The sequence below is a fragment of the Fukomys damarensis genome, unplaced genomic scaffold (genome assembly GCF_012274545.1).
Source record: "Fukomys damarensis isolate Sample0158 unplaced genomic scaffold, DMR_v1.0_HiC HiC_scaffold_31, whole genome shotgun sequence".
In the NCBI taxonomy this organism is placed as follows: Eukaryota; Metazoa; Chordata; class Mammalia; order Rodentia; family Bathyergidae; genus Fukomys; species Fukomys damarensis.
In genome coordinates, this window is record NW_022900943.1 from 30,031,105 (window position 1) to 30,059,068 (window position 27,964).

The window sequence follows — 27,964 nt, forward strand, 5'->3', positions numbered from 1 at the left end:
CCCCAAAAAAAAAAAAAAAAAAAAAAGATTAGAAAAAGTGAAACTATCTTTATTCAGAGATTACATTATCATCAACCTAAAAATCTCACAAAATCTACCAAAAGCTGAGTTTGAACAATGCTACAGAAAATACATACACAAAAATCAACTACGTATTTATATATTTATAAAGAACAATTAGGCAGGGAAGATTAATAGTGAGGTGGAAATACTCAAAGCATAAACCATTATTTTGTATGACTAATAGGTATTAATAAAAAAAACATTTTCAGTAGCATCATAAAATGATGTGCTAGAAACAAAATTTAACAAAATATGAATATCTGCACTGGAAATGATAAAACATTGCTGTAAGGAAGACCTAAATAGAGATATAAGTCACACCTGTGCATAGAATATTCAATATCATTATGAACTGATCTACAGATGCAATAAAATCAAAACCCCAACATACTTTTGTTTTTTTAATTAGAAAATTATAAGCTAATTTAATGAAAATTAATTTAAAATAATCAAAATAATATTTGAAAAAGAGAGCGAATGAATATCACTTGATTTCAAATCTTCTTATGTTAAATGTTATTAATATTGGCATAAAGACAGACAAATCAATCCATAGAACAGAAAGTAGAGCCCAGAAATAACCTATACAAATATACTAGACTGATTTTAGACAAAGTGCAAAAGTAGTCCAGTGGATCACAGTTTTCCCAACGATGGGTGCCAGATCAACTGGATATTCACATTTTTTTAAAAAAGGAACACCGATCCATGCCTTGCACCATATTCAAAACACATCTTACATGTAAAATCTAACACAATAAAACTTAACAGAAATCATAATCAGTCAAAGATATTTTAAATAGAACACTAGAAGTATGATCCATGAAAGAAAAAACTGGAAATTTGGATTTCATCAAAATTAAATTTTTTTACTCTTCAAAAGACAGTGTCAGGGCCAGGCTGTAGCTTGGCGGCACTGCACCTGCCTAGCAAGCAAAGGTCCTGAGTTCGATTCCCAGTACTGAGAACAAAAAATCTCAAACAAGGACAATGTTAGCACAATGAAAACCGAAGTCACAGAAAATAAACAGGTGAAAAGATCTTCAACTGCTTGAATCAGCATATAAATCTAATTAAAATGGTAACAAGAGTTCTCTACAAAATGCTGAAGAGGAGAACTCCATGCACTGCTGTGTAACGGCATGACCGCTCTGGAAATCAGTTTGGCAGAGTCTGATAAAAACAAAAACGCAACTATGCAGATGATCCAGCCTTTCCACTCTGGGAATTCACTCAAGAGAAACAAAAATATAAGCCTATCTAAATTCTTGTATGTGAAAACTCACAGAACCTTAACTTGCAATAGCCAGTAATAAATGACCTTTAATAGATGGATCAATAAACAAGCTGAAGTATATCTATGTATCAGAATATTACTAAACTAGAAGAAAGCATGAATACTGATACATATGGCTCAAAAAGTAGTTATGCTGCATAGAGGAAGACAGCCACACAAAACATAGTATCTACTGTAAGATTTCATGTATGTATAATTCTAAAAACTTTGAATCTATAGTGATTAAAAAATACTTATGTTTTCTAGCAGCGAAAAGGAAAGGACAAAGGAAGATTTAAAGAGGACCTGAAGAAACTCTTCTGGTGAAGACATCCACAATGTTGTTTGCAAAGCTATTTTCCCAATATATACCTATATCCAAACATAGGAAAGGTCACCAAGGGCAGCACAAGATTTTCTCTATCTCCAAATGTGAGGCAGTGAAAAGTAGAGGGGTGACAACTGAAAGCACAAAAAACAGCTGAAGCAAAAGCAGAGCCACGACCATCAGCCAGCTCGTAGGATGAAGACCCTAAGGAGCTGAGCACAGCCCTGCTCGCCGGAGGGCAGTTAGAGAAAGTCTTTAGTAAGAGAGCACATGTCACTGCAGAGTCTACTTAGAAGGGTCTGAGGCAGATGCGAGAAGAGCTGGAAGAGTTTTCCTCACAGTGCAAAAGCTGCTTGGCTGGCAGCAGGTTCTCGACCACTGTGTTGATTTTCAGAAAACACGCAGCTGGCAAATGGCTGGCCACCTGGGCCACCATCACGTTGGGGTAAAGGCTGCTGTGTTGCCATGGATTTTCTACCCCTAGCCCAAAGCCAGGAAACCACGGATGAGGTTAACGTTAACAAAGCATGAAATGCCAGGATGCAGCTCAGTGGTGTCACCGCTTCCTGCCCCACAAGTACAAGGTCCCGAGTAAAAGCATGAAGTTGTAAGAAGTAGGTGCTGCCCGCTACCGACAACTAAGATGGCAAGCTTGAAAAGAGCGATGAGATTGAATGACAGACACCCTAAGTACCTGATGAGGAAATGAATACACATATTACAGTAGATCGATGGAAGAGAGAAGAGGCATGGCTAAACAGATGGACCTCGAGACCATACTCTTCAGTGAAATAAACCAGACTCACATGTTTAAATACCACACCATCTCTCTGGTGTGAGAAACCAAAAGTGGAAATTAGAACTGGGATGTATAATGGATGTTGGGAAATGTGAAGAAAGTGTTCAAATGGGAAGGGGAACAAGGGAGGGAGGGAAAAAGGAAGGAAGGAATGTGAAAACAGAAGGAAAAAATGGAAACAAAGCTTTTGTTCACAGGGAGGATAGGAGGGTATACAATACAATAAATTTAAAAAAATATATATCACCTTGTTTAATCCTGTAAAGCCCCTTAGTAGGGACTATCCAATTTTAAAGTTTGAAAAGAGAGACATGTCTATTTTGTTTGGAGTAAAGACTGGTTGAACACATTAGGAGAAAAAGAGAACACTTTTTCAGGGGAAATACCAAAGGTAGCATACAACTTTCACTTTGAAGAGTTCCTACAATAATAATTTTCTATTAGGAAACACTTTAAATTGAAAGACATATTTTAATTTCACTGTGATCTACACTCAAAGCTGGCAGAGGATACGGGCAGTGAGACAGGGTTGCACAGACCAAACCACTTTCTCCAATCCACCCACTCAAATCACCTCTGCATAAGTCTCTGACTTCCTAGCCTGAACAGACTCCTGGCCCTGCTAACTGTCTGTAACACACACTATTTCTTCTCTGCACTGGTCACTCTTTGAAGATGACCTGCATTATTGATTTCTATGCTCATAATCTCCATCTCTCCAAACTCGATGCCCCAGAAGCACCACTGGTAAAAATCCCCTCTCTGGGAGCCTCATGGGAACCCAGGACTGCTGTGCCCACGCCCTGGCACCAAGAGGGGTGCAGAGGCCCCAGCCATATAAAAAGGTGCCCCCTGAGGATCTGCTGCTGCATTCGTGGCCAATCCTGGAAACTCACGTCTTTCCGGGTCTTGTGTTCGGCAGCCTGAATCCTCTGATCCATTTCCTCTTCCCACTCACTCAGCTGCATAGCTGCCTTGTCCTGGGCTCTGAAATTTGAAAGAAAGCACACCTTTTCGTCACGTACCTGGACTAGAAACAGGAAGAGAAACTTCCTCTAAACCCTGTATCTCTTACAAATAAGAAGAAACACACCACTGTATATATTTCTCATAACCTTCATGTAATAAGATTGGAAATTCAACCATTTGGGTATAAAATAACAGGAAAAAGAGCTGTTATAAATGAAACAGAGTGAGTGATTGTAAATTAGACTGTGGCAAGGAATAGTTAAAATTACCAAATCACTTAGGACATTCAAATCCCTGGGAGATTCTCAAATTCTGAAACTCTTATTTGCTACCAAAACGAAGTTACAAATCTAGACTGCAGATAACTCTGCCAAAAAAAAATGGTTAAATGTAATTGAAAGATTCTATTCAGTGAAATTCAATACTACATGGTAAAGTAAGAAGAGAAAAAAAGAGATTTCAGTAATTATTTCTAATCTGTTCCCCCAAAGTTCTATCATGTAGTTAATTTTAGAAAATGTTTGTTTCTTTGGTTAATATAATTAATCAATCACAGCTCTAAGGAAGGAGGGGAGGGAGAACAGGAGCAGACAGGAAGGGGAAAGAGAGTTAAGATGTGTTATGTATACACACCAACCCCCACAGTGAACACAGTCATTATGCATTGCAAACATGTGCTAATAAAGAAATAGAAGTATAAGAAGAACCTGGAAAATGAAAAAAAATAGAAATAGAAAAATTGGTGAAAGACATTTCAGGGTTATTTTATTTTACTAGCAACTGTCTATGAAATTGTCATCATGAAGTGCCAGATGGCCCAAGACAGAGAAGATACACTTTTCCTTTGTTCTCTATGAACTTCATGTCCACGTATTTAACATGTTACATGCACAGGACTTGCCTGTCAACTCTACTATAAGTGACCTGAGAGCAACCACCACAAGGTTCAGAGTCAACCCCCTGGACCAATAACAAAACACTGTTAATACAAGTAGATGACAGGCCTCAAATACTGGGCCTCCCATCTTCTCTGCTGTGCGCCATCCTATCTGTCTTCACCCTTACTCTTTTTTTTTCTTTTATTTTTTTTTCAGCTTTAATTGAGTTTATTGGTACATTTTAGGTGTACAGTACAGTTACATTCATTGTTGGGATCTTGTACCTCTACATGACAAATCTTGATTCTCATTTTTTCCCCTTACCTCTGCCCTCCCTTCACCCTCTCCTCCCCTCCCCATCTACAAACACTTTATTTTCATCTTTTCATTCTCTCACATTTTTTTCTTTTCCCTTTTTACTCTTCCCCTACCCAAACCACCTTCCCTACACCTTTAGCTCCTTTCTTCCCATTTCTAAATGTCAGTAATCTTATTAGAATCTTATGCATTGTTGCAGATTATTTACACCAGGGAAACTATTCGGTATTTACACATGTGTGACAGCACAATTTGTATATATGAGTTTATCTGCTACATAAAACTTCAAATAGGGCCGGGGATTTAGCTCAGTGGTTCAGCCGCCTGCCTTGCAAGCTCAAGGACCTAAATTCAATCCCTGGCACAAAACAAAACAAAACTTCAAATAAATAATGTGAAGGGGAAGACTTCAAAGTAAAATTTTGACTACCATCCACTATTTTCTGCTCCTGTTTACTTCCTACTTAATACCAAGGTGTCATGTCAACCGATTTTGGTAAGTTAGCTAGTTTCTGTTTATAAATACCTGCTATTTGAGTCTAGATCTTATGGATCTACAAAGCAACAATTTTGAGTTAAATCTGATGCTATAAATAGAATGGTTTCTTTGTTCATTATGATCATTCTTCCCTATTATTCTTTTACATATCCAGTTCCAAACAACTGGGATTGACCCTGAATGCTTTCTGTCCTTCTCACTTCTGAGCAACACCGTGTGTGTGTGTGTGTGTGTGTGTGTGTAAATCACTAACAAAATGTTTATCTATAAATTGCTAATTCCTAGCAAAACATCTAGTGTGCTATGGCTGTCTACCATCACCCAGTCCAGGGCTCTTTCCAGGACACCAGGAACCCAGTTTATACGTCAAGTGCAGTGTGAAAAGTCTGATACTCTCCCTTAGGCTAAAGCAAGTTGGCAGGAGTGGTCCTTGTCTAGTAATCTAAGCTATGGCCCACTGTGAGAACTACAAAAAGTATTTAAACTTCAGTTTAAGACTTGGATAGTGAAAGAGAGCCCCTTAGGTGACTCCAGGCTCAGGAGAGACAGGCTGGCTGAGTCCCCCAAGAGAGCACAGCAAGGGAGATGGAAAGAGACACCAACACAGAGCAACACAAAATGATAGATTCACTCCACTATAAACTAGTAGCCTGGCTGGCAATAAGAGCATAAAGAAAACGATTCTTTTTTTTTTCTTCCCTTGTAGGTTTAGTAGCACAGACAATTCTTACAAGCCATAGTGGCTTACATAGGACATCTTATTGCTGTTAACAACCACTTAGGGCAAAAGAAGAATTTAGATGTGCTGCAATGTGGGGTATAAGAGTGAAAGAGACAGAGAGACCCAGAGATAGATGTCTTTGTGAACAGGATCTGTACCTGTTCACCTGTGCGTGTGCTTATGCTCATCTGTTTACAAACAGACACTCAGTGAACACTTTGAAGAATCAGTATGTGTGCTTGCTTGTCATGCTTCAAAGGAGGCCAACTCTGTAGTCCACATCACAAAATTCCCTATAGAATTTGGAGTTCTAAGGGTCCTTAGAAGGCCCCTAGAAGGCAAACTTAAGGGCAACAGGCACTGAAAATGGCCATATGAAACCCCCTATAGATATTCAACCAAGAATGGTTCTATTTAGCATCCAAATTTTAAAACATTTTTCTCTTCTAATTTCTAAGTCCTTTCAATTACTCCAAGGGCTTAGTGACCTAATTTCAGTGTATGTTGACAGAAAGAATAAGGAGACAGAGAAATTACAGACAAGTGGGCTGGAGCTGTCACCTGCACCCAAGCAGGTAGGGAGCATCCTACCATAGGTCTGTGTTTTCAGGTTCTGGGTGAGACCTTCAGAGCACTGCTAGAGGACCACATGGACACAGGAAGCAACTGTGGGACAGAATGACCAGGGACGTGACAAACACATATGTCTATTTCTCAGCACGTACTAAAGAAGGGCTGTCCTTCTAGGGCTGATGCATGGCCAAGAACACATATCAATTCACTTTTGCACTAAATGGCTACTGAGAGCATTAAGATGGTCTATGTAACATATGCATTACATAAAGGCTTGTATTACAGTAGGAGCTTAAGCAATGTTTTGGTTTTCAGTTTAGGGAGCAGAGCTGGGTGAAGAGGACCAGCGAGAGGAAAGGCAGATTGCTGAGCACACACCACGTGGAAGGTACAAGGTGAGAGGCTCTACCCATGGTGTCATCTTCTGAGTCCCCATACCCCAAGGATGTGAACACTTTAGTCTCATTTTGCAGGTGCAGGAAATGAAACTCTGGGAGATTAGGTAACCTGTCTTCCAGGTTTCATACTCATAAGTTACAAGGCCAGGCTTCAAATGGAGTCCTACCAATTTCTCTGGAAGCTTCTTATGTGCTCTAAGAAGTTGGGTGTAAGATCAATCTCTGACTCATTCTGTATACAATCGCTGTTCCTGAAGAGTGGATATAAAAGGAATACATTGATCCACTCATATACTTGTAAATCAGAGCCTAACTCAATGTGTGCGGGCTTAGTTTAAAGTCAGGAAGTCCACCCATATCATTATGCATTAATGCAGTGCAGTGCAGTCCATTTATCACCCAGGTCAGTTGAAGGACCCCGTGGGTCCCGCACAAAGAGAGGACTTCAATACCTCTTCACTGCAATGGCCAGGTTTTCCATCTCTGTGCTCTGAAGTTTGATCTCCCGGATAAAGTTCTCTATCACATGTTCATAGGGCTGGATTAGTCTTGGTTCCACGAGGTTGATGTTCTGATACAGGGTACTAACTTGCTCTTTTCTGCAAAAAAAAAAAAAAAAAATTAAATTAAATAACGAATGACAACGTAAAGAAGCAAAGTTGCAGAATACTCTTAGGAAAGTCGACCATAACCAAAGATCCAATGAGGAAACAAGAGCAATAGAATGATCTACAATGAAGGAATACATCAGTCAGAGAGTTTGACACATTCATTTCTCTGTATTAGCAGATCGTAGCACATGAGGGCAGTGGAAACGGAGGGTAAGAAACCCTAAGGGAAGGACACTTGCTGTTTACCACTGCTGTTTTGTGTTTCTGTTGTTTTTATTGTTGGCTGGGGGGTAAACTAAACGGTAAGTAAATTTACAGGAAAGTGGCTAATAATGAAGTGCTTGTTTCATCAATCCCTCAAAAGATGTTCAGTAAGAAAAAATGGATATAGCTATTATTTTATGGTAAGTTAAATATTACTTCATATAAATTTATATGTACTTGTGCTATTTTTATTCAGAATGCTTCTGATACCAAATGACTAGGATTTTTCCCCATACCAATTCTTTCATTTTCCAGACACTGAGCGCCCAACAAATTGGTTTACTTCTCACACTACGTGGAGATGCACAGGTCCACAGGCTCAGACACACCAGACGCCCCACCTTTCATGTGCCAGTCACACAGGTCCCCATCACATCATGGACTCCTCTTACAGCTTACATCAGGGGTTAATTACACAATTAGATCCTATGATGGTTGACAGACTGTGTCAATTTGAGAAGTTTGGTTAAGAGAAGCTTAAATGAATCCGCTCAGATATCCACACCCTAAGGTGCAAAAAAATCCACTCTAGGGTGGCGCATCCCCTAGATGTTATAAAGGAGAAATGAGGAAGGGCACTGCTGCTTCTTCTGCTTTTCTGGAGGAGCCGCAGTCTTTGCCCATCTTCTGGCACAGACTCTTCAGCTTTCGGCATGGATCCTTCAGCCTTCTATAGCAGACCCCTGGCCTCCTGGTGTGGCACTGGACACTGCAGTGAGCTCCAGACCATCAGCTAAACCCTTTGGTCACCACCGGGCAGACAGATGCCCTGGGCTTTTCGTCATCTGACTCTGGGTGTCCACTGTGAGCCAATCTTGTAAATGCATACATATTTATATATCTTGTACTACATTTGTTTCTCTAGTAAATACTGACACAGAACATCCTTCTTCTGACCCTAGAGGAGAGCCGCACTTGCTGATATTTAACACAAGCCAGGAATGTGATGTGACAGTACTTTCTTTTTTTTTTTTTTGGTACCGGGGATTGAACTCGGGTCCTTGCGCTTGCATGGCAGGCCACCGAACCGCTGAGCTAAATCCCTGGCCCTTGACAGTACTTTTTAAAGGAAGAGAATATTTATAATAGTTGAAAGAAGAAATGGCATGAGTTCCAAAAACAGGCAACTTCTAGGGCCTGAAGTGATAACTTACTGTTGTGCCAGCATGAAAGAACTCCATGGATAACTAATCACAGGAACACCAGATACTTTCAAACATCAAATCACTTAAATATCACCACTAGTAGTTAGATAATTCTTTTGCTCACTGACCTGCTGCTATGAATTTAATAGTTACATCCTTAATACTACAAAAAGCCTGTGTCTCCTGCCCCAGACACGGAGAGATTGGTTTTCAAGTGTGTGCCTCATTCTGGTAAAGCCACTGGACAAGCCACTACAGGATCGAGGACATCTGAGCCCACTGTATAGCAGTCATGCGTGAAAGCCACTCAGGACGACTTAGCACTCCCAAACACAGAAAACTCCCATCCATTCCTTCCACCCTCCCTGGGCAGTCAGCTTGTAACTCTGTTGATACCAGCCTGCTCAGAGGCTCTGGGGGCATGAGAAAGACTAAGATAATTGCAGGCCTCGGTCACAAAATGGAATAGATAACAAAGACATAAGATTTATGACTGTAGTTCTCTTTAGTGAGTGCTCACCGGATTCCAGGTATTATGCAAAGGAATCATACGCACTGTCTCTCTGAATACTCACAACAACACCATGAAACATTTTATAACCCATTTTGAAAATCAGGCTGGGCAAAGGGCCTGAGCCAACGTGGGTCCTCAGTCTCCCAAATTCGTATGCTGAAGTTTTTAACACTCAGGCCCTTAGAATGTAACTATTTGGAGACAGCGTCCTTAAAAGGAAAAATCAAGTTAAAATGAGGCAACTGAGGTAAATTCTGATGCATTCTCACTGGTGACCTTACAAACAGGCATTTTGGGTGCAGACATGCATGGGGTGGAAGACCACTTAAACCCCTGGGAAGACGACCATCTACAAGAGAGAGAAAAGCCTCAGAAGGAGCTCTTCCTCCTGGCAACTTCATCTCAGACTTGCAGCCCCTGGAATCATGAGAATATACGTTTCTACTGTGCAAGCCACCCATTCTTTGGTGTCTGTTACCGCGAATGCCCAGGCAGCCCAAGACCCAGTAGAAACTAAGTGGCAGATCCCATATCCAGCTCAGCCTCTTGCTCCTCTGATCTAGCTCCTGTGACAAGTCAGAACACCTCCCTATTTCCCAAAATAAACCGTTCAATCTGTGTATGGGCCAATTACGATTCAAAACAACTGTTTATGTCAAATATTATCAATAGGTCACCTCATCTAGTGATTCTAGACAGAAAGCTGCCATCATCCTTCCCGTAGACCTGAGGATAAATAACTGGTCCCAAGAATGACTCACACTTCTTAACAGAAAAGAAAACCCTCCTCTCTAAGACTGTCCCAAGTAATTTCAATGTACCATGGGATCATTCTTTGCCTTTGTCATTTACTGATGACCAACAGGATGCAAAGCCTATGATCTTGACAGGAACCTGTAAGAGACAGCTGCTAAGAAACTGTCCCTGAGAGTCCTTGTCATGTTTGCTGCACAATATCCAGAGGCAGACATCTCAGTAGATTCCCTCACTTTCTGCAATTTATAAAATGAGAACAAAACATTAAGAACTTGTAAATTTTCTTGGGTCACCTGCTGGTCCTGGCCTTAACAGACAATTTCAGGAATAGTTTACAGTGAATTCTTTAAATAACTTAAGACAATGTTAGTTAACCGCTGTGCCAGAACTATCAGTATACTCATCTGTACCGATTCTCTCTGCAGGGAACTCGTGAAGATTTGCTTTCCCAAGTCTCTAGTGGGTCAGTGGCGACCCTGTGGCCACTTCAGGGGAAATGGGGTGGGAGAGGAAATGACCCACGATTATCATTCCACTTCCTGCTTGGCCCCGAAAGTCCTCTGCAAAATCCTCAGGTCGTTGTGTCTGTCTCTGCCTGTCTCAGTCTCTCTTTCTTCTTCCACCCGTCCTCCTCCATTTCTTCTTCCTTCCCTCTCTCTGCCCCTTTTCCTTCTCCCTTCCTCATCCTCATCTCTATGTTTGAAATGAAGAACTCCAACATGGCAAAGCCACAAAAATACAATGCGCGTGGATCCCTGCATCCCCACATGGAGAGAAACCATATGGTCCTGCCTGACCACAGTCAATCTGTCCCAAGAGAAAGAAGTCTGCAATGCTCCGACCGAGACAGGTCGTGTTTTGTTGTATTCAGCTTACTTAGAAAGTTAGGTGATGGTTTCCTATTTGGGTGATGTCATTATCCCCCTCTGAAATGAAAACACTTCTTTGTCTCCTTACTTGATAGCTTCATGCTAACTAAGTAATAAAACTTTTATGACCAGAGTACGTCTTTACCATCACCACCCACTCTCTTTAAGAGGGAACAAAAGGTTATTGTGAAGCATTTATACACTGAAACTGACATTTATAGAACACCTCAAACATGCAGTGTAGGTACTGATATAAACATTCACATGTATCATTCATTCGCTGAAATAAGATTCCAACTCAGTCCACTGGGCTCTAGAGTCTGGCTCTCTACGAAGGGCCAGATCTCCATGCCCAAACTAAGGCTTGAATTGATTGTCAGGATCCACAGAAAATTTGATGTACTCAAAAATTCCTTTGGAGAAGGATATGCATCATCACTATACTGACTGTCCATGTTATAGAGACTCCTTAAAAGAACAAACACATAACTAAGATGGAGGCAACCGTATAATATCCAGCGTAGTCAATGCTTTTTAGGGAAGGCACTATGTACTTGGAGAGGCACACGCCCACTCTCCACCACACCCCTCCCCTCCTTCCTGTGTGCTTCATCAGATCTGTATTAGTCAAACTGGGCCCATAGAATCATGTGCAGACAGGGCAACATAATTCACAGGATGATTCTCACACATGTTGAATCAAACCAGAACAAAACAAAACCCCCAACCATTTTATCCTAACAAGACACAATACCTGGGCCCTCTGAGACAAAGACTACCAAAGTCCTTCATTCAGGACTGTTCTTTCATTAAAGTATAGTATAGTATAAGATCCCCCTAACCTAACCCCTCATTGTCCAAACAATCTTACTGACCTCAAAAACCAGGTGTAGAAGGTATAGTCAGGATGCCTTCACCAAAAAATGCCCAAGAATAAACTAGATGAAAAAAATAAAGCTGTTGAGATCACCACAGAGGTACAAAGACAAACTCCCAGGCCTTAACCTATGAACTCATTAAATTCATGATCTGTGATTTCTTCTGAGGCTGTCAGGAACTAAAAAGCTACTTTTGTTTAAAAAAATAGTGACTCTTCTCTTGGTCCTACAGATGAGTAACTGAAAGCAGGACAAACTTTGGCTTCTCTGTCTTCATGTTATATCTGCTTCCTTCATTACCTTAAAACTTTGGTTCTGACCCTTTCTTAGCTCTGCATGTGGGGCGTGTTAATCGTTTAAAGAGTAATTGTCTAAAAATTGGTAATAACAGGTTTACTAGCCCTCAATTTACCTAACTTTATCTCCTGCCCTTCAAGACTTAGGATACCATTCAAATTGTATAACTGATAATGTGACATAGGAAGAAAAGGGCTAAAGGAATAGGGAAAGTGGGAAGTGTACGGGAAAGAAGGGAAAAGAAAAAATGTAAGAACAGGAAAAAATGGAAACAAAGTCTTTGTAAATAGGGAAAGGTAGAGGGGGTAAAGTGAGGGCAGGAGTACAGGGAAAAATATGAACCAAGATACATCATGTAAAGGTACAAGATCCCAATGATGAATGTAACTGTACTGTACTGTATACCTAAAAATTACCAATAAACTTAATGGGGGGGAAAAAGACTTAGGATGCCAAGATGAGAGACTTTCAGGAACATCAAATTGCTAGCTTTTAGCACATCTTGCTCCAGACCCCTGGAAGGCCTACCCAGAGGTCTCTAGTCATTTTTCTAAACCTGTCATCACCTGGATTCTGGATTCTGGTGGAGCCTCCACAGAACTGAGGCTGCTCCTTTAACCAGGGGCAATCGTCTCATGGAACTGCAAGCCATAAGGACTTCTCTGGAGCCAATTACAGAACCAGACCCAAGATAGTGATTGACCAGGCCCCAACAATCCCATAAAATCCTCTCCTTTATTCCTGGGCAAATCTGATCTTCTCTGTCAGAGCTGTGCCCCTTCCAGCTACTCTCCTCTTCAAGCTTTCCCATCTTCTCTGCCTTCTCAATTCGAGCCTTTGCCTATAAATTTGTGGTAGTGGCCTCATTTAAAATCCATTATCCCAGAAGCAAGTTCCTACACTAGCAGTGATGCTGCTATGTGAGATGTAAACTCCGCACCCTGCACAGGCAGCTCCACACCTATGAACTCTTCGGCTCAGCAGCTAGCCGCGTTCCTGGTTTTGAGATCATCCTTTAGCTAACAGGCAACACAATGGCTCTAAACACATACGCTGGTTTCTTCTACATCTGACCTAGGCTTGAAAGCAGTTTCCCTTCATGAACATGCACAGCCTCCTGTGGCAATTACACCTGGACTCACAAATACTACGGAGATCTGTCTAAGCGGAGTTGACAAACACTAGGTAAAGATTCATAGCCAAGTCACACACATTAGTCAAGATACAAAACAGATCTATTTCTGTGCTGAGAGAGACATCAAGACCAAAACATTCAAAATTATACCTGATGATATCAAATGAAAGCCAGAGGAAAATGTATTCTGAACGACATACTGTTGTGCCCAAGTCACAAAATCCCCAAGAAGACCACCAAGAAACTCTTCTGATGTAAATACATGAGGAGTTTATTACGAGCTCGAGCCTGGACCCCCAGTGTCATCAACGCAGCGGCTACAAACTGGAAGCCCCCACCCAGTCATTCAGCCTATCTTTATAGGGTTAGGGTGGCTTGAAATTTTCTCTATCTTATTGGCTTCTTTTCTAATACATTAAATCTATTGGATGTTGCCGGGGTACTTGTGAAAGCGGGAAGAAAAATATCTCAGGCTGGGGAGGGGGCCAGTTTAGGAGGAGGTCAATGCACTCAGGAACATGGTGAGCTTCTCTTATCTACACAGGACCTCCTGTTCTTCTTCTTCGAGATTGGAGTGGCTTTTCTCCTGCCTGCCTGTCTCTGCCCTTATCATAACCAAGCAAACTAAGCAAACTAAGCAAATTTTTACTGTCTGAGTTCATCCGGGGGTCAGTTCTCCCACTTTATGGTTTTTCAGCTTAAAAATGGAGTCAGTTAAGCTAAGTGGGGAGGGTTTGGGGACTAAATTTCTAGGGTCCTACACATACCAAGTTCAGATGTTTAAAACTGTGCCCATTCGTCTTCTTAGAGCAATAAATTACAAGATGATTTGTTTGAAAGAGGGGTAGGCATGGCTAATTCCTAATGAGAAAAATCACAACTTAAAATTTCAAAATGTTCCCTGCAAAATAAGCATTTTAACTTGTGAATATCCCTATGGAGGCTGAGAGGAAAATTACATGTACTTAAAGAAAAACAGGTAAACTTAAGATGTATAAAAAAAGTTCAAAGGTCCCACATTTCTCCTAAGATTCATATTTCACTTAGAGCACATACACATGGATGTTTCTGTATTTTAATACCAGTAGGGCTGACATGTACTTGTAAAATAAGAGCCGGGGATTTAGCTCAGTGCTTCTGCCGCCTGCCTTGAAAGTGCAAGGTCCCAAATTCGATCCTGTACCCAGCCAAAATAAAGCTTGAATACCTCTAGTCTCAAGAGATCACAGAGATCACCAAGAAATAGTCAAATGCAAATAAGCCATCCCACACTAAGGAACACAGTGACCCAGAGTCCTAAGAAAACTGAGCCTCACATTCCAAGTCCTGTTGCTTTAAGCATTAAAACAGAGAGCTAAACTATTTACTCAAACTTTGTATTACACTGATCCAAAGCCCAGAGCAGTTTTTGTGAACAAAAGTAAACACTATTAAACATCAACATCTACATCCTTCTCTATGTCAACAGAAAAATGATGTTACATTCTAGTATCTGAACACAGGAGATTAAAATATCCATGCCTTGGGGCCAGGGATTTAGCTCAGTGATTCCACCGCCTGCCTCAAAAGCACAAGGTCTGGAGGAGTTCGATACCCGGTACCTAAATAAAGAAAGAAATAAAAATATCCATGCCATTCAAGGGGCACCATGTGAACTCCTGAAAATAAAATGCTATCATTAGACCATATTCCTTCCTGCGCATTTGTAAAGATGAAGTACATTGCAAGATGCTCTGACAGCACAGATCATGAACAAGGCAGGAGTGCCCTGCCCTGAGTGTGTGGAGACGTCAGCTAGGCAGGGAGCAGGAAGGGGGTGTGTGGCCTATTCTAAACTCCATTAACCCCAGGCTGTGCCAAGCCTCAGGAAGACAGGGTGGGTGAAGGGAAGGGACTAGCAGCAGTTTTATACCAGAGGGAGCTGGGGAGAATCAACGGAACCGGAAAAGTGCACAGGACCTAAAAGCACTTTACAGACCTGGAGGGTCATCTGAGAGGACTGGCCTCCCCTGAAAGATTTAAAGGAAGAGGTGACATTATCAAAGTTTGTATCTCAACTACTCTCCTCTTCTCAGAACTCCGTCTGAAACGAAAAATTAAGGGAAGAATTTTAAAACAAATTTGTAGAGATAAAGCTAAATCGAAAGCCATTATCATTTAATACAGAATGTGGGACATGAGTTGTCACCACCTTCTACTTCTCTATAAAATTGGTAAAATTATAGATAATTAAAATCTAATGGTATAATTATGTCTCTTTTAGGACAACAATGATGTTTTTAGAATCCCTGAATAAGCCACATGTCATTTAGTCAGTGTAAAAGCTTATACTTTTTTCTTCATAAAAGCAAAACCTTCTCATTTAAAATGTACATTTATTATACAGTACACATACTTCAAGAAGAAACCTTTATTGGGCCGAGGATGTAGCTCAGAGGCACTGCAACTACCTGGCAAGTACAAGGTTGGGAGTTCATTTCCCAGAGCCAAATTTTAAAAAAAGAAGAAACCCTTTAACTGGAAAATAAATTTCAATGGCCAAATCCAGATTTGCTAGAGCAAGGCAACATCAGTCGTCTTTCTGAAGGTCCAGTCTTGCTTTCCAAACAGATGTCCTCATAAGCCCATGAGTTGAAGCTTCAAGCCCAGCCTGACTAGAATCATGTGCAACCTGTGTCCTCACAAGAGGTCCCTCTTGTCATTAACTCAACTTTCAGAAACAGAATGGCTGCTTGGCTCTCACTCTAGAGAAGACACACAACACATTCCTCAACGTGGTCCAGCCAGCACACAGGAAGACAAGCCACTCCAGTGGTCTGGGCTTTCTTGGTTCAGTTCCGTGGGTGTTGGATCAGAAGAGGATCTCGTCCAAGTATTGAACCACTGAGGTCTCACTCAGGGCACTCTGCCCAAGTACATCTCCTTCAGGTGAAATTCTTTTCAGATTTGTTGCCCTGAAAAATATCTTACTTACCTAGGTACTTACTTGGTAACATTCCCCAAAAGTTTTAAAAGAGATCTCCTTTAAGATGAGAGTCAACTCAATTCATTCAAAGGCTAGAAACAATTCCTGTTGCAAATTGCTTTCTACTTAAAAATCAATGACGTTTAGTTATGGGAAGTTTGCCAATGGAGGCAAGAAAAGAGAAACAGCAAGAGACACTGTACTACAGGTTAGAGAAGGCACAACAAGAAAGAGCTAGGGCTTCTGGGGTTGTGAATGAACTGCAAACAGAAGATGTGCAATGGCTTGGCCAGATTCAAATGCTTGCTACACTATATCCTAGCTTTATGATCCAGAGACGACTCTTACCCTCTGCTTCAATTATGTCCACCATACAGTGGGAGTCATGATAAAACCCACTCTTAGGGCTACTGAATGGACAAACCTCTGCTAACACACACTGGAAACATCATATGCCATGCTACAGTAATCAGTATTAGCCATTGCTGCTATGTCTTAGTACTCTTGATCCATTACCAAATTGAGTTAAAAATAAATAAATGGTTGTCTCTTGCCTTTGCTGTGTTTGGAGGATGAAAACCTTGTGGCATGGAAGGTCCATGTATAGAAATGTCTTATGGGCAACAGTTCTTTGGGAACCGAAAAATGGGAATTAGGTCATGTCTGCCAAGGCTATAGTTCAGAGGTGAGTAGATCTTTTCTGTCAGACCAGGTGATCTCTGCTGCCGCTATTCAGCTTGATCACCTCAGAGAGAAAACAGCCCTAGAAAATATATGTCTGATACACTTGACTAAACTCCAATAAAACTTTATTTACCCAGTCAGAGGGCCGAATGGCCCTTGCTTTGTTGACTCCTTTTACTCCTTTTGTTGACTATTAATGTAAGTCCTTGCACACAGGATTAGGGAGGATGCAATGCAGAACTTATCCTTCTATGTCTAGGAAACTGGGCTTCTGTTCCTATCCTGCCTGTAAGTCTAACTCAGTTTTTTTCATACAGAGAAGCTTATTCTGCAGATATCACACTAGTAGTATGCTATACATGTGAATATGTATAAATAATACTGGAGTACTTATTTGTCATGAATATACGCTTTAGTATTTCTCTTATATCAACCTAGTTTCATTCAAATTAAATGCAGTTATAGTTAATTTCAGTCATAAGTACATTTACATGTATTATAGTTATTTTTCATTTCAATTTGTATTTAGGCAAAAAAAGTTGGGGGCTGGGAAAAAAATAAAGAGTACAATCTCAGTTTGTAAGTAAAATTTCCTTTTAGATGGTACCATCACTTTCCCAAGTTTTCCTGAGACAGTTCCAATTTATGCTTGTTGTTCTGTATCCTGATTGCTTTTGTACTTTCTCAGAATTTTCCTTTCTTTGATAAACAGTTACACTAATGGATCTTCAACTGTGTACTAACCCTGAATGTGACATTATTATAGTTGCATTCAAATGAGCCAGGATGAGTTTTTAGATCTCCACTTCACCTCACAGTGTGTGAGACCTCCATACAGAGAAAAGATTTCTCATTATTTTGTGGCAGTCAGAAAATAAGCAATAGACCCCTCTCGCCTTTCCCAAGGCCTTCCAGGTTCAACCTAACTATGACTTCCTTTCAGGAGCAGGAAACAGAACACTCACTCATCAGACAAATGTAATATAAATGGAAGAAGCTGGTGACAGATTAATTCTTCAAGACTCAGATGGTGGCAAAGGAACACTGGAGGAGCAGCCCCTGCAGCCAGGTGGAAAGGCAACCAGCTATGCTGCTGCCTGCAAGATGGGTCTGCTGCCAGGTGGGTCTGCGGCCCAATCAGCGAGAACACAGGACATCACAGGCACCGTCATGTGAAATGGGTACAGAAAACAGACACTGGACAGCTATGACACGGAGAGGTGGAGATGGACCAGAATGTTCTGGCTACAACAATTTAACCATCACTTCTGGAACTTAAATATATAAAATGGCGTCTTACTTGACAGTAATGCTCTTATATTCTGCAATGAACCCTTTTGATAGCAGTGGTCTCAAGCCATTGCAAAAAAAAAATTTGCTAATAAAAAGTTAAAAGCCATTAATAAATAAGTAAATAAATAAATAAATGTCAAATCTCTTTTTCTCAAAGAATTAATATACTGGTTCACTGTCATAGCCAAGAAGATACCAAGGAAGCAGGACAACTAATGTAATGTGGCATGCGCCAGATAGCGTGAAAGGACAAAAAGGGACACTGGGGAAAAACTGCAGAAAACTGAAAAAAATATGGACTTTAGTTAATAACATATTTATCATTTTACTGATTATAACAAATATACTGTGTCAGAGCATTATGCTAATAACATGGAAGTGTAGGTATTATAGGCAATACAGAAACTCTGTTCTAGCTTTCCCATTTTTCTTTAAATCAAGCCATACTACAGTTTGTAACAGCTAAATCTTGGAAACAGCCCAAATGCCCATCAGCCAACAAATGGTTAAAGAAGATGCGGGTTTTTTCTAATACAATGGAACACTACTTTGCCAGAAAGGTTGAGCTTCAGACATTTACAGCTAAACAATGGACCTGGAAACCACATCCTTAAGTGAAATAAATTGGACACATATGTTTAGATACCACATTGTTTCTCTAGTGTGAGGAACAGAAAGTAGAAATAAGGGCTGATACGTATAATGGATGTTGGGAAATGGGAAGACAGTGCTCCAATGAGAAGAGCAAGGGAGGCGGGAGGGAGAAAGGAAGGGACATGAAAAAATGTAAAAAGAGAAGGAAAAAGTGGGGGGAAAAGCTTTTGTACATAGAGAGGGAAGAGGGATTGAGTGCATAACATAAAATAAAATTTATAAATCAAGCCATGATAAAAAAGAATGAAATTTATTTACAAAGAACAGCTGGTCAACATTTTTTGCCCTCCACAATGGTACATTGTGATAGCATTAACCAGAGTAAAACTGGAGTTGTGAACTTCCTGAAGAAACAATGTCATCTAAGTCTTTCAGAAAACCATGCTCAGAGTTTGTAGTTTTACTTAGGCACCTGCAGAATTCATTTACACACCATCTGTGAAACATCCCTTTTCCTACAGATCTAGGGATTGTCATCCTCAATTAATTCTGTGCATTTTTAATTCCAAATTTTCTTGTACAAATGCAAAGCTGTAGCTATTTGTTGTCTCCATGAACAGAAAAACTTCATAATGGTAAGTGAGTCTAGTTAAATAACAGCACAGTGGGATGCTTCAAAATGAATCAGATGCATTAAATTCCAAAAAGATTTGATTTCTATCCACCATGCAAAATCAAAGTAAGGCTTGTCGTAGTTCAGTCTATTAAGGGCAAATACCCAATCTTATTATAAATGCTACTATAAATTCAATGAAAAATGAAATAGTGAAGCTCTGTTGTAAAAAATATGTATTTTTACAAATTAGAAAACCTGTTTGAAGCAGGTGTAATGGTACCTGCCTAAAAACACAGGACTCTGTGAGGCTGAGGTAGGAGGATCTCAAGTTCAAATCCACAACTTTATGACTTAGGGAAACCCTGTCTTAAAAAAAAGAAAGGACTGAGGACAGAGCTCAGTGCAAAGGTCCCTGTGTTCAATTCCCAGAACCACCAGAAAGAGAGAGAGGTACAAGACAGAGTTAGTGAACATACTGTGTTTTTCTATTTGATTTAGTACACTTGACAGCATGTTCCCCAGTTCCCTTCATTTTCCAAATAGCAGACTGTCACTGTTTCGTACGGATGAACAGTATTCCGCGGTGTCTACACACATTTTCCCTACTCAGATAGCTGCTGATAGGCATCTGGGCTGATTTCATGTTGTTATGGTTTGGGTCTAGATGTCCCCCAAATCCTCACGTGGTCATAGGCTAGAGTGTGAGGCTGGAATAGATTCATGATGCAAGGCTAGGCTCAAGGGCACTAGGCTTAAGGGTGTGAGTGCTTCCTGCCCTAAGGAGTCTGAATAAGATAAAAGAGGCAGCTGGACAACAGTAATTTTCACTTGTTACCACTGCTGCCTTGTCTAAGCCATGCTGTTTCTGTTCTGCCACGCCTGTTTGTCATCCCTGACTTGATTATGGACTGAAACTTTTATGAACTATAAGCCAAATAAACCCTGTCCCCTCTCACTTTGGGTATGGGGTATTTTGTCTCAGCAATGAGAGAGCAAAGTGACTAACACATATGTCCTAGCTATCGTAAATACTGCAGAAACACATTAGCCAAGAAAGTCGGTTGTGAGGATGGCAGTTGGGGCTGAGGTAGCATATGCCCAAACACAGCCCGAGAGAGGCAGTAAGTCCTGGTACTCTATAGTACAGTAGAGCAGCCAGAGCTCCCAACAGCCTATTACAAATTTTATGAGTACAAGAACTCTAAGCTCCAAACACAAAGGAATGGTAAAGAGATGGAAATATTAATGACCCGAATTTGATCATACATTCTTTAAACATGCCCTGAAATGTCCCAATATATACATGTTAATAAACATTTTTTCAATATATAAGGAGATATCAATGCTAACTACCCTCATTTAATCATACACACTTTATATATTATCATTCCTACCATTTGTACTACTGGCATAATAAAAAGTTCTCTGAAGGCCAGGGATGTAGCACAGTGGTGCTGCCACCTGCCTTGCAAGCACAAGGTCCTGAGTTCGATCCCGGCACCAAAACATTCTGTGAAGCAGGAGAATGTCTGGAATTCGTGGGCACATACACGTGCATTCAAACACATTTGGTACTCTACATTGAAAGGAAAGTTTTCACTGTCAAAATTTAAAATAATGGTGCCTAAACAAAACACATTTGTGAGTCACTTTCTATCTGTGGCCCACTATCATTTGAAAATGTTTGTGCCTTTAAAGAACTACTCAGCAAATCATGAGAGTATGGTGTTCTTTGTAAACTAGTCTTCGAAGCTTCCCTCCTATTTTAGTCAAAATCAGTTGGCAAACTTCAAACAAATTATTCAACAATGGTAGTTACAAAAACTACCAGCTTCTGGGCCTGGGATTTAGCTCTGTTTTTTAGCAAGTGCAGGGTACTGAGTTCAATTCCTGATACAAAAAAAGAAAAGAAATTTAAAAGGCCTACAATTTTGAATCATCTAGGTATGGGAAAACATTAAAAAAATCATAAATGAGGGTACTTATGCTGTTTCATCAAGGCTATCCCAAGTCACCTCCTCCAGGGAGCCTACTCTGTGTGCTCCTGTCATGGGAAATCCCTTTTCCCCATATCCTTTGCCAGACTGAGTTTTCTGTGGCCATTCTCCTTACTAGTTAGCCTATCACCCTCCACATCCCTTGGGGGGCACCCAGCACCCCTACAGTCAGAGAGGCAACAACAATGCAAAATCTGACTGTCACGCTGGCAGGGCCAACCTCTTTCCGAAAATAGAGAGGAGCAGATCCTAGAAAGAACACCAGATTGCACACAAGGATACCTTTACACTATTCTTCACCACGCTGCCACCTTCCCCAGCCATTTTTCCCTTTTCTCTTTTCACATTATTTCTGATGCAGGTAGGATTTGTAATCATTGAAAGGTCCATGTGTGGAAGGCTCGGTCCTCAACTTGGCACTAAGTGGGAGAGGGCGAAACCTTTAGAAGGCCGCATGGGAAACAGCCAGGTTGCTGGAGACCTGCTCATAGAGGAGACTGGGATTCTCTCTGCCCGCTTCCAGCCACCAGGAGAACATGCATCCTCTGCCACATACTCTAGCCACAAGGTACTGTGTTGCTACAGGTCCAAAGCACCAAGCCAAACAACTACCAACAGAAACCTCCGCAACTGTGAACCAAAAGTAAGTCTTTCTTAAAAGCTGATTATCTCAGGCATTTTCCCATAGTGACAGAGAGCTCAATAATACAGTTTCAAATGAGAGAAATGTCCCATACTTGCCATATGACTGACAATAGGGAAGCTGAAAATAAGCTGAAATTTTCAACCCTAGAAAGTGTGCAATTTGCTGGGATTTGTAACAGTATTTAGGACATGCAAAAGTCCCTCGTTTCCCTTCCATTTCAGATTTGTGATTTTGTGGACTGGGATTACTGAAATCTGAACTTTAGCTGAATGGCTAAACTAATGTTTAAATCCTATTTATATTTCTGAAATAACAAACATAGATGTGGTTAATGAAATGATATGTATGCTTGCTTAGAAACAGTATAACATACATGTAAGTTTCAAAATTAAATTTCATGATTTTATGTAGATCAGGACACTTAAAATACTGTACTATAAAAAGAGCCCACCGCCAGCTTCAATAAAAAGCTTCTTGTTGTTTTAAAACTTTCAATTTTCAGAATACTAAAGGATAAAAAGTACCAATTAGCAAGTTCCCAATAATGAACGTAACTGTATTGTATATTTAAAACGTACCAATAACTCAATGAAAAAGAAGTTTACTTTCTCTTCTAAAACAGACACATAAAAAAAGGGAAAAAAAAAGAAAATAGGCACATATTCTATTTGTTCTCTCAAACGAATATATGTTTTCTGAATCAGCATGTGTTATATGCTGGGCATCCACCACTGATTATTCAGTATTTGGCATTTAACTCTACACTATTACTGGCATCACAGAATTGTAACCACTTGGTGCCCAGTCCACTGTTTTAAGAGTTAAGTAGTTCTTATATCTGAATATCAATGATGTTGGCAAGAATATTTATCAGAGACTAATCCCAACCTTCAGGCCTATCTAAAAGTCTCTTTCAAAAATCATGCGAATTTGTTACAAAACATCACGTAATTAAGCAAGAAATTATTTTCTACAATCACGTTTGAAGTATTTCAACACTATTTGTACACATAAACACAGTACAGTCTGTTTAGTTACAATCTGAAAAGAAATCATCAACTGAATCTTTTGAGACTACTTCTCATTTTAAGAACCTCAGATTTTTATCTACCTACCCTGCTTCCTAATTATCAGACATAAAGATAAGTCAGTATCAGTTATCCAGTCTCTTTTACACAACGATTTAATAATGGACGAAAAATTAGTTTTATAAATTGTTCTTACAAATTTTCTTAACACATTCTGCCTTTGAAATAAAATGCTACTGGCATCTCTAATTGAACATTCTAATAGTTACAACCTCCTGAGGGCCTGCTTCCACAAGCTACAGCTTCTGAGAGGCTACACTGCTCATTATCAGTCCACTCCATGCTACCCCTGCACACTGCTAACAAGTTCAATTGCTTTTTTCCTGCAGAACGGAAGGGTAATGGGGGGTGCTTTGGAAAGAAGGCAGTCAAAACTCTTATTGAAATCTGACTTTTTACATTAGAGAAGAATCCGTCATCCTGAAAACAGATCCACATTTGAGCTCCTGGGACTGCAGCTCACTAACCCAGCAAAATCGCCTCCCTATTTACAAACGCAATCACCAAAAAGAATCTGACCTCCACCCACCAGAAATGTGAAGAAAAGAAGCACCAGCCAATCCTTAATTGGGTGATTACTTTAAGTCACTGGTCCATGAGATAAGGAAAAAGCATTCAATGAGACCTGCATTTACGTTTATCTGGATTTATATTTTTGTATCCCAAACCTTACAATTGTCCTGGTTTCCAGTTCCTTTTCCTGTCATCTGAGCTGCCTTCCTCCCTTACCTGCTTGGACAGTATCTCATCTGGGCAGTAAAACTGGCACAAACACTATTAAATGAAATGGAAATAAATGCTTAGTGGTTGCTTTAAACCAAACTACCGAAGAAGGAGCTGTCATAAGTTATTAGAATAAGTTGCTTGAGTGGACAAGTAGAATACACAAGGTAGTAGTATTGTCTACTCCCATGTAGAGTTCTTTAAATACACTCCCCCATACCCGGCTCACAAGACAGAGGATTAAAAATAATTTCATGACTATTAGACTGATGGCCCAAGACACAGCATGAAAAACTCCCATGGGTTCACCTCAGCAGAAGCCAAGTCCATAACTCCATGTTTTGTGCCTATCTTTCTAAATAGAATAAATTCAATACACATAACTTAGGACTACAGCATTTACTTAGGAAACTGTCAATATACTATAAAGAAAATTGGAAAGGGAGGGTTACGGTACGAAAATGTAAAGGGATAAAATTTTAAATAATAATTTCAGAATGATGGCCACACTCCTGCTATTTGAAATTCAGGTATTTGGCAACATGAAGAATCCAAAAGATTTAAAGTGAAAAAAAAAAAAAAAAGGCTCAGAAACACTTCTGCTTGGTATAGGAATAACCTGCATTCAAAAACAGGGATTTTAAAATGAAGTTACAAAACATTTGATCATTTGCTTTCCAAATCTGCAGGATTCCCAGAAAGGAGGGACATACAGACAATAACGAACCCTCACCTAGCAGCCCAACAGCAAGGACACTGGAACTCAAAAGATCTACAAATCCTAGGGACATCACTACACAACAGTCCAGCATGAAACCAGACTAACAAGCAAAGCTCACCTGAATTTACAAATGATTACTCTGTGCTCCGCACTGCATGTGTCCTCGTGCTTACTGAAGCAACTCCTGAGCAAATGTGGCCAGCTGAGGTTACTCACCTTCTCATTTCCTTAGGGCAGAGAGTAATACGTACACACACACGTCAGTGGGTCTGTGGAGGAACCCAGAGCCTGTATTTCTAGAAGAGGTTCTAGGTTTGCCGGCCTGAGGTCCTTGACTGGCAAAGCCTGAGAAAAGATCTGATTTAACACCAGTGCAGCAAAACTGCTGAGAGCTGCTTCAGGAATCTAGCAGTTCTTTTGTGGCTGAGTTTTAGGACCTGTACCAGGTGCAACACTTCCGGGCCACTTTGTGCCTCTCAAATCACAAACTCCTTAGCAACTACCAACACAGGGACAAAGTCACTATGGACAGCAGAATAAGAATACATTCCCATTCTATGGGAATTCGTAGTGTTCCCTATTAAAATGTCAACTTTTGAGGCGGGGATGTAGTTCAGTGCAGCGCCACTTGCAAATGTCAGCCTTTGGACTTCTTGGCAGAATGCCTTTCTTTCACAGGGCACTTATAGAAAGGAGGGTGAGGGGAAAGGATAAGAAAGGAAGCCAGCCAGCAATTAGTTTGCCTGGCAAAATCCCACAAGGTGAAATGTTGATGTGGCTTGTCAGCTGGCCAGGACTGCCTAAATCCAGGATGTCTCCTCTATAAGGCGCTCAGTCTGGAGTACAGATATTTTGCTTAAAAAATAAGCTCTGAATAAGGGTGAGCTGAGGGTGACAGGGTAAACTCAAGAAGAAATAGTAAGTCCTCTTCTCCCAAGAGAATGTCTCAGAGATAAAAACAGATGTACAGCAAGCCTTTCCTTTCTTTTTACAGATAGAAAAAAAAAATTTTAACTTTAAAGCAGCCTCAGAAACTTGGCACATTATTGTGGTGTTTTCAAGTATTTGAGAAGTGTCCAGGGAATAAAATTGTGTGTGTGTATGTGTGTGTATGTGTGTGTGTGTGTGTGTGTGCATGTATGTGCCTTATTGGTTCTGCTTCTCTCGATAACACAAGTGAGTTAAACTATTGTATTGCACTGAGGCTAATCCCACATAAACAATTCTACCAGCTTCACATGAGTATGTGCTAGCACTGACTACAGGAGGTGAATAAGGACTTTCATTTTTGCTAAAGAACTTTTAATTTCAAGTATCATTCAACAGAGCAGGTTACTTCCTAAGGTCCCAAATACTCAGCTTTACCATCATATTTTAATATTAGTCAGTGGTCATTAGGATGATAGCAACCTGTCTAATAGATTTATGGACTCTGGTGAACTGACAGAATCTTATTAACCTAAAGAAAGTTAGTTGACTGTATCTTCTTAGGAAAGAAATGATGCATTATCCTTGACCAAAATAAAACCTCCAGTCTGTACCTACAGAATCAGCCAAATATTCTGTCTTTGTGCCTTGCTGTAGTCTATGAGTTTCTCCCCAAGATTAAGAGCATTCTATTTGAGCATGGTGGCTTATGCCTGTAATCCCAGAACTCGGGAGGCTGAGGCAGGAGGATCACTGTGAGTTCAAGACCAGCCTGGGCTACATAGTGAGTTTCAAGTCAGTCTTAACTATTAAAAAAAAAAAAAAAAAAAAAAAAAAAAGAGCATTCTGCCATAATAGAGGTCCCTAAGCATGAGCTAGCTCATTTCCTAGGGTAACAAGTGAATGACACTAACATGGAAATTACTTTTCCCAGCACCATAAGATTTATGCCCCCAAGTCACAACAATAGTGTGCAAGGTAATGAGCACAACTGAATGCAGCAGGACTGGGATACCATACTGGTTGCAGCATCCAACAGTACCAGTTTTCCTCTTTACAGGCTGCTCACTTGCTTTCTCTGAGTTCTCACAGATCTTTATCCAAGGAGGGAAACAAAAAGCATTTTGCATCACAAACACTAATTTTAGTTTATAGCATGTTTGTCAAAAAAATATGACATATCAATATCTTAAAACACAGATTTCTTAAATGAGGTTTGGCACTGCCCAGTGCAGACAGTAACTCTGTTTTATTAAATCAAGAATTATGGAGTGTGTTAGCCAGCTTTCCATTTGCTGAAACAAAATACCTGACATGCACGATTTAATTTAGCTCACAGTTCAGGGAATCCAATCCATGGTCTGCTGCCTCTGAGAGGAACATCAGCAGGGGAAGGGTGTGGCAAAGTAATGCTGTTTCCTTCAAGGCAGCCAGGAAGCAGAACACAGAACAGCGTCACAGAAGAAAGGGCCAGGGACCCCACATAGCACACAAAGTCACATCTCCATAACCCCCCAGAAATGTGCTCTACCAATCCCCCTGGGTAAATTCCAAGCCAATCAGGATGATCAAGCTTCATCATCACATCCCACTCCTTGTAAACCTGAGAACTTAAACACATCTCCTTAAACCATACCTATTCTCTAAATGAACACAATAATAAGTTAATAAGCCCTCCTCACATAATACAATTATCTTGTGTAGAACTAAAACTTAATCCCTTCCCCAAAATTTCAAAAGTCCAAACTCTTGTGAGGCAAATGCTTAGCTGTAAAGCTCTGTAAAAATCAAAACAAGTTATATAATCCTAAATTACAACAGCATAGGGCAAACATTCCTATACGAAAAGGCAGGAATATGAAGACAGAGAAGAACTGGACCAAAAGACCTAAACTCAACAGGACAAACATTGAGTCCTATAGCACCGCACCTGGCAGCTAAAACACTCATGATATATGTGTTCCAGAGGTCTTGGGAGCCCATTTCAATGGCCTCACCAAATGCAGCTCTCTTGGACTGGCTCTACTCACAGCATGATGTTCCAAATTCTTGGCATCTTCAACTTCCTTGACTGCACTGTTGGCTTCATTTCCATAGCTTAATGCACCATCCCTCAAGGGTTCCTTGCCCGATCTTCCAGGTTCTCCTTTAAAATCTGGATGGGAGCCCTCCTGGTCCCACAAATATTAAATTCTACACGCTGGTAAAACCAGCATTACATGGACAATACCAAAGTCTGCTACCAGTGCCAGCAGTAGCCAGGCCCACTTCAGATGATGGCTACAGTGCCCTCTAAGTGCCTGGATGGCTGAACACAATGAATGAATTCTGGGGATCCAAACCCAGTAGGGCCTTGGGGAGCAGGAGCCCAGGACTATCTTTTCAAATGAAAGACTGACACATTTGCCCATTTCAGCCT

The 27,964-nt window shown here is 40.5% G+C and overlaps 1 protein-coding gene across 1 annotated transcript in view; it reads right to left on the reverse strand.

The window, feature by feature from the left end:
- The window catches only part of Rasef (RAS and EF-hand domain containing), a 65,708-nt gene extending 38,068 nt beyond the window's left edge, over positions 1 to 27,640 (reverse strand). Inside the window, exons 1-4 of the mRNA XM_033757706.1 lie at positions 27,576 to 27,640; positions 24,737 to 24,802; positions 7,275 to 7,421; positions 3,363 to 3,453 (exon numbers count right to left, since the gene is read on the reverse strand). Coding sequence (XP_033613597.1) covers positions 3,363 to 3,453; positions 7,275 to 7,421; positions 24,737 to 24,802; positions 27,576 to 27,640 — 369 coding nt within the window. The remainder of the gene's footprint in view (positions 1 to 3,362; positions 3,454 to 7,274; positions 7,422 to 24,736; positions 24,803 to 27,575) is intronic.
- Between the last annotated feature and the right edge of the window lie 324 nt (positions 27,641 to 27,964).